Source organism: Terrapene carolina, unplaced genomic scaffold (assembly GCF_002925995.2).
Source record: "Terrapene carolina triunguis isolate 2854851 unplaced genomic scaffold, T_m_triunguis-2.0 Scaffold68, whole genome shotgun sequence".
Classification (NCBI taxonomy): Eukaryota; Metazoa; Chordata; order Testudines; family Emydidae; genus Terrapene; species Terrapene triunguis.
In genome coordinates this window covers 56017770-56029570 of record NW_020664419.1, presented here as the reverse complement: position 1 = coordinate 56029570, position 11801 = coordinate 56017770, and the positions used below count along the sequence as shown (strand labels likewise).

Below are 11801 nucleotides of genomic sequence, written 5' to 3'. Positions count from 1 at the left end.
GTCTCCCTCGGTGGCTCCTGCTTATCTGAGCTGCAGGGCCCACCTCTTGCACTTCCTGTTCCTGTACCACCCTTCCGCTTCCAGCATAGTGACCGAGGTCTTCCTGGTTCCACCCACCAGGGGGCGTCTGTCTCTCCCACCTCAGAGCACTGGCTCACCCCCAACTATCTTCCATCTCTAGCCATGGCCATATTTGATGCTTCAGAGGAAGATGGTAAAAAACCCTCCCAGAATACACTGAGGCAAAAATATCCCTTCTGGACCCCTGCCCGTGGGCAGCTGAAACCCCAAAGCATGAGCTTTAGGAACATAAGACAAACTAGAAGTGAGCCCCAGGGCTGTTGAGCCCTGTCTCCTACCATCACAAACAACCCCAACATAAAACTATACTCAAATTTGTCCAGCTCTCTCCTAAAAATTGTTTGCCCCCACAACTCCTATTGGGAAGCTGGTCCAGAACCTCACTCCTCTGATGGTTAGAAGCTCTCTCATTTCCAGTCTGAATTTGTTTATGGCCAGTTGATATTAAATTTGTTTTTGTCTTTACCTTAAATAGCTCTTCACCCTCCTTGGTACTTACGCCCTAATGTATTTAGAGAGATCAGCAACATCCCTCTCAGCCTTCTTTTTGTTAGACTAAAGAAGCCAAGCTCTTCTAGAGTCCCCTCAGAAGATAGGCCCTCTATTCCCCTGATCATCAAATCTTATTTATGTAGCTGTGTGACTTATCTCCAAAATATCAATTTACTAACCTGATCAATACTGAAGAGACCAGCAGACTGTAACACTTGACACAAAGATTCTACCAGTTTTGTTTTATCAATTGGGTCCATTCCCTTATTTACAATTTCAAACAAACAGTCACATGCTTCCTCCCGAAGAACTTCTACAGACATGTGACCTAGCAGCATATTTATAAACCTAGAAGGGTGAAAACAAGTTAATATATAGACATCACCACATGCATAAGCGAAGTCATATAATTTGTATGTTTTCCTACTTACAATGTGGTTTCACTTTAAATTAAATTTAAAAGTCTATATAGTGCACATGGTTTGTAGATCTAGACAATAACGTGTGTCATTTATAGATGTAGTCAGACCCATCTAACACTATGGCTTACATTGCTCTGTGAAATCGCTCTCCACTGCTGAGAAATCAGCAAGTATTAAAAAGTTACTTATAACAGGAAGTTGGGTGGCACAATTTTTTTTTTTTTTTTGTTATTTCTAGAACAGATTTTTGACATAGGTTATTGTAAATCATATTACCATGCCGCTGACAGGACTGCATACAGAAATACTATCAGAAAGGCAAAGATTTCTAATGAAAAAGAAACCTTACCTTTCATTGGCTATCAGGCTCAAATCTATCCAGGAGACATAAGCTCCAACTACTTCAAGGCACTGGCATGTCAACTCTGCATTAGTATATTGATAATTTTGTAAGATTTGGTACCACGACTCCACTAGGCTTGGAATGCACTGTTCTCTCATGGTGTCTTTTAATAAAGTATTTCTGCGAGCCTCCTATAAATACAGCAGGAGCACATGTTCATCTTTCTATAGAGATTAGTAGCTTTTGCACATTCACTATCAATGTAAGCACTTGCAGCTTTCAAGGACATGAACTGTTCCAAATATTCACAATCCACATTTATGTTGTTTTCCTTATTTTGTTTCCTACTGCTTATTAACTTTAAAAGCTTACTCAAAAGTTGGTAGCCCCAAACTGCACCTACTTTTCCAGTCTGCTTGCAAAACCAATACATTGTTTTATTTCCTTTCCCCTTCCTTTCATACAATAATTCAAAACAATTTCCAGTCAGCAATTTCCTTTTCTGAAAAGACACAATGCCAAAAAGGGAAGCAGAAAGACCTCCAAACCCTTTTAAAAAAAAAAAAAAACATATGAAGACTTATAAGTGATGCCTCATCAGAAACCAGAACATTTTAAAAATTAACCAATTTAAAAAACATCAAGTGGACAACAGTCCATTAGACTTCCTACACTACTTCTCATGCACAAGCAAAATGCTGCTGTTACGGGGTCACAAACATTACTGAGTTTGTTTAAATTCAAACACTAGTTGTTTTAATTGAAATTTAAGAACTCGTGAAAAAAGGTTTTTATAAAGTTTTATACACACAGCTGTTGAATGTAAACTACCCTGTAATTCTTTTAAGGCAGAATCCTCCTGGTGAAAAACAGAATCCCTTTTGTTGCAAATAAGATGAACAGTCCTTAAGCCCCAAACAATATTAATATGATGCAACATAAAAAACATGACATAACTTGCCTCTGATGTATGAACTACATCCCGGTCTACCAGCTCAGCATCAACAGCCATAAGGATTCTGAGGTACAGATCTACTCCTTGAGGGTTAAGGTCTACTACTGACAGAATATCAAAAAAAAACTTGGGCCATTTTGTGAGATATTCAGTGACAAACAGCAATGCAAAGACTTGTGCTGCTTTGTTGCGAATAAAAGTCTTCTCTGGTTGGGGATTCAGCATCTGGAAGAAATAGAATATTTTCTTTATATTTCTTTTATACATTAGAAGAGAATAACTGACTGATTTGGTTGTCCCCTCTACTTAGTCAACGCAAATACCATCTCCCATTTCACGGTCATACAGGTTATGTGAAATACAACAAGTGTGCAAAAACACACACACCACCACCTTCCCCCCCCCCCAAATCTTACATTTTAAACATTATTAAGGTTTTTGAAAAAGATTCAGTTTAAAGACAATTTAGGTGACAATATTCTTCCTATATGATATGGACAAAGGTACTCTGTGCAGTTGAGAAAAGGAAGCCAAAAATTACATGGATTATCTTGATGGTTTGGAAAAAAAGCGCTTTACAATTATAAAAAAAAACACTTGGTTCTCAACTTGTGCTTTGTCACCCCAACTGGCTGCTGTTTTTGCAGGTGATGAGAAGCTGCTCCCAATTCTCCTTTATTCAGAGAACGAACTGGGCAGGTACCCAATTCCCCCATCCTTCTGTTACTATACATTTTTCTCCTCATCTCCCTTCACAAGCTCCTTACGCGTGTAGCAGCCTTCTGCAAAAGAAAACTAAAAACTAACTACGTACACTGACCCATATTAGCAGACTTCAAGCAAGCTACTGGATGCCACTGACCAGCATTTCACTTGCTATAACTAATTTTAGAGAGCGCAAGAGGTGAGCAAAATGAACACTAATAAATGTGTATCAACTGCTGTAAGGTGGAAGTATGCCCCTGTGCCTGGTCTACAATGAAGAGAAGGTGAAATCAGAAAGGTGGAGTGATCCTGCCATTTACCCCACAAGTCTAACTTCAATCTCTAATAAAATAAGAGTCTAATAGACCACAATACAACTGCACCTTCTTTCAGGAGTTCAGTGAAGAACAACAAAAGTGGAGAGATTTAATTAAGAGTTAAAATATTTAGAGTTTGACTAAGTGATGACTAAGATGGGTTCTATGTAGGCATTTATATCATGCCTATCACTGTGGTATTGGATAATAGTTTACAAAAGGTTACGTGTATCAAGAAGGGAGAGAAATAATTTAGTGAGGAACCAAAGGGACATAATTGGGAGTGCAGTTAAGGGAACATTCAAAAAAAGTCTTCTTGGCAATGATCTATTTGATCATGGCAGAGTATCCCTAGGAAAATTCTGGAAATTGTCTTGTTTGACATTTAAAGCTATACTGGACAAACTACTACTCAATATACCAGAGATTTATTGTGCATTGTCAAACAGATGGACTAAGTAATTTTTTTTTTTTTTTTTTGGTCTCTATAGGACTTTTTCCCACCCTCCCAGTAGCCAGAAATTAGGGCTGATTGACAGGAGTCTCCAAAAGAGGAAGAAGGATACTTCCAACTTCAGGCAATGAAAGAAGAGGGGAAGTCGAGTTATATCCCTAAAAAGGAAATCTGTAATGCTCCAAAAGAATTGGCACAATTAATTTCTTAATTGAGGTATAGGATAGGAATAAAAGCAGAGATAACAAGAATTTAAACATTATTTTAAGCACAATTACAAACTTGTTTTCAACACAAGCGTTTTAAAACAATATAAAACCTAAGAATTAGAATGTCAATCATATGTCTGAATACATTTTTCCATCAGGTTGCTTATCTTTTTCAGGGGTAAATAGGAAGCAAGCTTTAAACCTAGTTTCAAACCTTTAATCTGGTACCAGTTAGTAACCTTGAATAAGCCTGCTGAGTATTATTAATTGCTGTAAAAGAAAAAAACATTTACCTGAGCTTGTAGCCATGTTACGAGTGTTTCCCTGATTAGCTGCTGCTGGACTTCAGTAAGTTCAGAATACCTGAAACAAATCATTCAGATCAAAACGATCCTATATCTTATTAGTTTGCTTACTTCTATTCCAAAGATTAAAAAGGCAAAAGCTAAATTACTTAGACATCTGTATTGCCTTCATACGCAGACTGTTCTGTGCAATCTACATACAATCTTACCACAGAAGGAATTCTCTTAACTGTTTGCATATTAGAGTTCTAAATCAAAGTTTAAAATACTTTCTAGCAATTTATTTAATGAAAGCCATTCTGCATCATATGGGAATAATTTTACTTGTTTGTGTCAGATTGCCATAGTTTTTCTACTACACAATTACATTTCCTCCCAGTCTTCTAATATCACCTTTAAGACTTAAGAAAAAAAAAGAAGATTGTCCATGCTGACTGGGATTATTATTTTTAATTAAGATTAAAATTAAAATGAAATTGCATTAGACATTAAAAATTCATTGTCTCAATTGTGGTCATTCCTTAACTGTGAGCAGTTATTACAATACTGTATTTACATCAAAGCCATTAGTTATCCCATTTGACATTAATACTGAAGGACCGAAGGGTAGTTTCAACTACCACTGTCATTGCTCTCTGTTACTAAATTCAGTTTTGTCCTGATTAATTCCATATCTTAAGGTAAATTTTATACAGATCATTACTTTAAAGTTTCAGTATTACAACCAGGTAAGATTCAACCTTTAAAACTGAGTCATAATCTCCCATAATACAATTTATTAAGAGTGGACTTGGCTCCTGCTGGCCACTTCCTAGGCTCCTGCTGCCAAGTTTTGAAGAGAGACTCATCATTATGGGCAGCACACATAGCAACGGCTACAGTTAAGGTTGTCTGGCCATTAGAAAACCCTGTTTTCAGTTGCTTATAACCTTGCCAAACTTTAATTGTTTGGGCTGAAGTTTTCCATCCCAGGTGTCCACTTTAGGCTGATTTTTTTGGAACATTTCAGCAAAAATGGTTCAGCTGTTTCTGGGAACAATAGTAAGGGGAAATGTTATTTTGCCCATGTTAATGAGTTTATAATGATTTTTTTTAAAGAAGCTATAGGGTCCTCATCCTTTCAAACAGATACTTGAAATTTGGCAGGGAGGTCACCCTGGTGTCAGGGGTGTGCCTTTTTCTGTTTCTGCAGAAAAAAAAGCTTGAATTTGTCTGAGCTATAAGAATTTGAAAAATCGTTGTTTGCATATACTCACTAAATACCCACAGAGTTTGGTTGCTAAGGTCTCCAAAGGTTCTGTCTGTACTGAGCATGCTCAAACACCCTGCAGCTCCTACACGTGACTGGACTGCTCATATGCCATCCCCATATAAACAACCAAGCATGCTCCATGCTGTCACTGCAAAGTGTTGAGCAGGACATTCCCTGCAAGTGCTGCTCCAGGTCCCTATAGCGCCAGACACCAGTGCTCTCAATATTCCCACTGCTGGTGCTGACACAGCAAAGAGAAAGACGCAGCTTGACTTCAAACACAGAGAGTGAGCAATGGAGAGAGAAGCGAAAGAGCACAAGGACTTGGGGAGCAGATATTGCAGGACCAGACGGTAGAAAGAATGAGGACAATTAGTGAGAGACAGGCACCTGGAGGGGCAGCAGATGAGGAGAGGGACAGAGACAGGGGAGTCTGCTAGAGAAGTGTCATTTTCTCCTTTCCCCTGCACCAAAACCTGGAATTGAACCTAGGAGTTCTGAGTCCTCTGTTGATATCCAATAGCTGTAAAACCCACTGGCAAAATGTCTCATCTTCCTTTAGTGCTTGATCCACATACTGAGAATAACAGCTACCAGCTACTCTGTTAGCTCAAGTGGTAGAGGTCTATGCTGTGGCTCTCAAGATCCAAACCCTGCTGGTAACCCAAACTGATGGATCAGTATGGTTCTATGAGATGGAACTTCTGTTTTTTCAGGGTGGGTTGGTTTTTTTTTTAATTGGGTTTTTTTAATGTAATTTCTTATGTTAAAAGAAAAACAGTCAAAAGCAAGTTTTCCACAATACCCCAGCCTCATACAACCAGGATGGTGTACTGAATGAGGCTTTTGTCTGTAGCCCCCCCGCCTCATTTGTTGCAGAAACTGGGAGGCATGTTGTGAAGGAGGCAGGGGATTGCAGTAAAAGAAAGTTTCAGAAAAAAGGCAAATGAATGCTAATCTGAACAACTGTATTCTATGCCTGCCTCTGCCAGAGTTCCTATGTAATGCCAGGCAAGTCATTCAAATGAAGATTTTCAGAGTTGGTCATGAACTTTGTGTTGCTCATTTTCTGGATGCACAAATTTGCATAAGTGCTGAGTGCTCACAACTGTAACTGAAGTCAACTGGAGCTATGCTTTGGACATATGTGTTCTAAAAATGCTAAGAACTCTGGAAAACCAGGGAAGTAGTTGGGCATTCAACATTAATTGACATTTTTGGCTTTAAGCAATCTGTGCCTCACTTACTCATTTGTTAAATGGGCATCATAATACCTATTTTCACAGGAGCACTGTGAAGGTAATATTGGGGTGCTTCATAACCATTCATTAATTTATGGAGAGTGCACCAAAGAAACATCCAGGACGACATAATTTTGCATTCAGGACAGGATTTGAATGGTGTGCGGTAAATAAAAACTGGGGCTACAAACTGAAGAGGATAAACACATTAAATAACTACTCATTTATTTAATAAGGCAGGGGTCCTGTGGAAAAAATAATGTGGACACAATTAAAGCTTGTATCACAACACATATACACAACAGGGCCAAATTAAGATCGCATAAACAACCATAAATCTGGCATTTCCTAACTTCTGAGTTCTTCACTTTGCAACCTTAATGTTCTCTCTCTCATATATATATAAATATATAAATAAAAAAATAAAACACATACATAAAAGTATCATAGTTTGAAGCAAAACACCTTCATAAATAAATGTATTTCCCCACTATTTAAGAATAATTTTACAATTTTAAAAAGTAATAACATAAGCCAAGTTTCCAAGGTGTGTGTGTGTGTTGTTTTTTTTAAAGTAAAAATATTTTGAATGTTACTGATAAAGCTTTTAATTTCTTTGCACAGAATGTGAGTGGGAAAACAATTGTTCTATATACTATTACTATAAGAAAAGCGTTTCTCACTTGAATTTAATTTGATGTTCTATAACTTGAAAGCAGAAGAATTTGATGTGATCATCCCTGGAATTAGAAGAGAAAAAGTACAATCAACACAATGGAAATATTGCAGCCCATTTCTCCAGGAAGAATACACTCCTGGAACTGTGTAATCAGTTATCGATTCTTATGAAGAACTTCTCTACTATAGAGAAGAAAAATCAGTTATATCTGCTGCAAAAATTTCAGAGAACTTGACCAGTTATGAAAATGAGCAGTCTCATTACAAATACACATTAACAAACATACAACCAGTTTTTATTATTTTTTTCCTTTTTAACAACTCATTTGTTATATTGCCTAGTTTATTCAATTGTTATATTTTAACTACAGCACACAGTCAAGGGGTGCTTTAATTACAGAATTTGATGCAGAGTTAAAAGCTTTTTTGTTTTATATTATGCTGCAAAAGGTAAGAGTCTAATTCCAGCTCCTTGCAGCAAAAATTTTTTAAACCCATCACGATGGCATTCACTTGAGGCTTCAGCTGAGGCACTATTGAAAGTAATGGTTGGGATGGTTTACAAATAGCAACCACTAGCCTAGCTTCAGCTTTCCATTGTACATCACCTACTGCTTAATTTCACTTATTACAAAGTGTTTGAGAGGTGGAAACCAACTCAACTATTTTTATAAACAAGTTCTGAAAAGTTTGGAGTACCATCACTGTATGTGAACCATTAAAGGAAAGTTGTAGCTGGCCGTTAAGGAGAGGAGACTGTAACGACAGTCAAGACAACTTTAAAACAAATTATGACAGTCTGAAGACTCCAATACGTTCCACAGTAACAGAAATAATTTGAAGTCAAAAATCATCACTGAACATGGGACGATATAGTTCTCATGCCAATATAACCTATTTTTCTTGACAAAAAAATTAAAGACACCAACAGCACAGTTTACTTTTAACTTTTTTTTCTCTTTTTTTTAAATAAAAATCACATTTTTAAACCTAGTAAGGCATTTCAGGGTATAGTACTAAGCTGTTCCATCTTGGGCAAAAAAGGCTCTACTCCTCTCATGATACACTATGTACTAGAGACAGAGCAAACACTCCATTCCCTCTCATGGTTTATTCTTGAGTTACTAAATTTCACATAATTTACAGTGTAACAAATATTCTCCCAAATGGCAAATACCAGGAGAAAGATTTTAGTATGACATTAAAAGTTCAAAACTTGTGTTCATACAAGAAATTAAAAATTGATAGATTAGAACTCAAACAGGCCAGGTCATCAGCAGGTCTGCCGCTGCAAAAGAGACAGTCTATTTCCAGACATGTTTTTTCACTCAAGGAGGTGAGGAAAAGACAGTTACCTCTTCCGTAATTGGTGTTCTTTGAGATGTGTTGCTCATGTCTATTCCACAATAGGTGTGTGTGCTCGCCATGTGCACGGGTGCCGAAAGTTTTTCCCCTAGCAGTACCCGTAGGGGGGAGTGCCCCCTGCGACCCCTGGAGTGGCACCTGCTCCCTGCTGCACGCTCCCCCCACCCTCAGTTCCTTCTTGCCAGACAACTCCAACAGAGGGGAAGGAGGGTGGGATGTAGAATAGACATGAACACCACATCTCAAAGAACACCAGTTACGGAAAAGGTAACTGTCTTTTCTTCTTTGAGTGATTGTTCATGTGTATTCCACAATAGGTGATTCCAAGCTATGTCGGTTGGAGGTGGGTAGGAGTTCACAAGTTCCCAGGATGGAGGACAGCCCTGCCAAACCTGGCGTCATCCCTGGTCTGGGAGACGATTGCATAGTGTGAGGTGAATGTGTGAACCAAAGACCACATGGCGGCCCTACAAATGTCCTGGATAGGAATGTGGGCCACGAACGGGGGCCGATGTCAAGTGTGCCCTTACAATGGGTGGCAGGGGGACGCCCGCCAGCTCATAACAGGAACAGATGCACAAAGTGATCCAACTGGAAAGCCGCTGAGTGGAAATCGGCTGGCCCCTCGCGTGCTCAGCTGAGGCGACAAACAGTTGTGAGGACTTTCTGAACGGCTTAATCGGCTCGAGGTAGAAAGCCAGAGCCCACCGCACATCGAACGTGTGGAGGTGGTGCTCTTCACTGGATGTATGAGGCTTGGGGCAGAGGACAGGTAGAAAAATATCCTGACCCATGTGGTAGACGGAGACCACCTTTAGGAGGAATGCTGGGTGTGGGCGGAGCTGGACCTTGTCCTTATGAAAGACCATGTACAGCAGTTCGGAGGTCAGGGCCCTGAGCTCCGAGACTCGCCTGGCTGACGTGATAGCAACCAGGAAGGCCACCTTCCACAAGAGGTGAGACCAGGAACACGTGGCCAGTGGTTCAAAAGTGGGCCCCGTGAGACGAGACAACACCAGGTTTAGGTCCCACTGCGGAACTGGAGGGGGGTCTAGAATACAGGAAGAGACGGTCCAGACCCTTCAGGAACCAGCCAGGCATAGAATGGGAAAACACCATGTGTCCTTGCACCAGCAGATGGAAGGCCGATATGGCTGCCAGGTGCACCTTAACTGACGAGGGCACCAGTCCCTGGGCCCTCAGGTGGAAGAGGTAATCAAGGATAAGCTGGATCGGGGCAGTCACCGGGGAGACACCCTGGTCTGCCGCCCACCTAGAAAATAGAGACCACTTTGCCAAATAAGCGTGGCGAGTGGAGGGCTGTCTATTTTCGAGGAGGACGCGCTGAACTTGCTCCCAGCGCGTCCTTTCCTCTCCCCCTAGCCATTGAGCAGCCACGCCGTGAGGTGAAGAGCCGCTAGGTTGGAATGGAAGAAGCAGCCCTGGTCCTGTGAGAGCAGGTCCGGGCAGAGCGGCAACGGCACGGCGGAGCTACGGCCAGGCCCGTGAGGGTCCCGTACCAGTACTGCTAGGCCATGCCGGGGCAATCAGGAGGACCCAGGCCTTGTCCGACTTTATCTTTTCCAGGACCTTGCTGATTAGAAGGGGGAAAGGCGTAGAGAAGCCTGCCTGACCAGGACAGGAGAAAGGCATCGGAGATCGCGCCCCTCCCCAGGCTGCCCCTGGAGTAGAACCAGGGGCATTGGCGGTTCTGCCGAGTCATGAACAAGTCCACCTGGGGAGTTCCCCACCTTTGGAAAAGCCGGTGGGCCACTTCCAGGAGGAGAGACCACTCGTGTTGCAAAGAGGAGTCCCTGCTCAAGCGATCTGCCCTCTCGTTCCAGGCGCCCAGTAGGTAGAAGGCCTTTAGGTGGATGTTGTGGCCTATACAAAAGTCCCACAGCCTGAGGGCTTTGCAGCAGAGGATCGGGCCCCGCCTTGCCTGTTGATATAGAACATCGAGGCCGTGTTGTCCGTGAGGACCCTGACTCCCTTGCCCTCCAGGTGTGAGCAGAAGGCCATACATGCCAGCCGCACCGCCCCGAGTTCCTTGACGTTTATGTGTAGGGTCAGGTCTTTAGCTGACCACAGGCCTTGGGTCTGAAAGCTCCCCACATGGGCCCCCCCAACCCAGGTCCAACGCATTGGACACCAGCTCCAGCGACAGGCCCCTGTCCCTGAATGGGACCCCTTGGAGCATGTTGTTTGGGGCGGACCACAACTGTAAGGAGGTGATCACAGAGTCCAGCATGGTGAGGACCTTGTCCATCCTGTCCATGGCCTGGTTGAAATTCAAGGCCAACCAGAGCTGGAAGGGCCTCATCCCAAGTCTGGTGTGACGGACCATGTACATGCACGCCGACATGTGACCCAAGAGCTACAGGCAAACCCTGGATGTTGTCACCGGGAACCTTGTGACCAAGTCGATGAGACTTTTCAGGGTCTTGAACCTGTTTGGCGGGAGAGAGGCCCTGGCTGACAAAGCGTCCAGGAGCGCGCCGATAAACTCTATGCGTTGGACCAGGACCAACGTGGACTTGGTGTTGTTTACCAGCAGGCCCAAGGCAGTGCACGTGGACAGGAGGAGCGCCACGTGATCCCTCACCTGAGACCAGGAGGTGCCCTTGACAAGCCAATCGTCCAGATAGGGAAATATCTGGACTCCCTGCCATCTGAGGTATGCCGCTACCACCGACATGCATTTTGTAAACACCCTCAGGGCAGTGGACAGCCCAAACGGTAGGACCGTAAATTGGTAATGACTCTGTTCCACCACGAAACAGAGGAAGCACCTGTGCCCCTCGAATAGGTGGATGTGGAAGTAAGCATCCTGTAGATTGAGGGCAGCGTACCAGTCCCCGGGATCCAGGGAGGGGATGATGGAGGCCAGGGAGACCGTGCGGAACTTGAGCTTCACCACGTGCTGGTTCAGACCCCGTAGGTCAAGTATGGGCCTGAGCCCCCCTTTGGCCTTCGGGATAA

General features: G+C 42.3%; 1 protein-coding gene across 1 annotated transcript in view; it reads right to left on the bottom strand.

Annotated features, from left to right (window-relative positions):
• XPOT (exportin for tRNA) overlaps positions 1-11801 on the bottom strand; it is a 70340-nt gene that overhangs the window by 38927 nt on the left and 19612 nt on the right. The window contains exons 4-8 of the mRNA XM_026648774.2: positions 7460-7516; positions 4272-4341; positions 2300-2518; positions 1345-1529; positions 753-921 (exon numbers count right to left, since the gene is read on the bottom strand). Coding sequence (XP_026504559.1) covers positions 753-921; positions 1345-1529; positions 2300-2518; positions 4272-4341; positions 7460-7516 — 700 coding nt within the window. The remainder of the gene's footprint in view (positions 1-752; positions 922-1344; positions 1530-2299; positions 2519-4271; positions 4342-7459; positions 7517-11801) is intronic.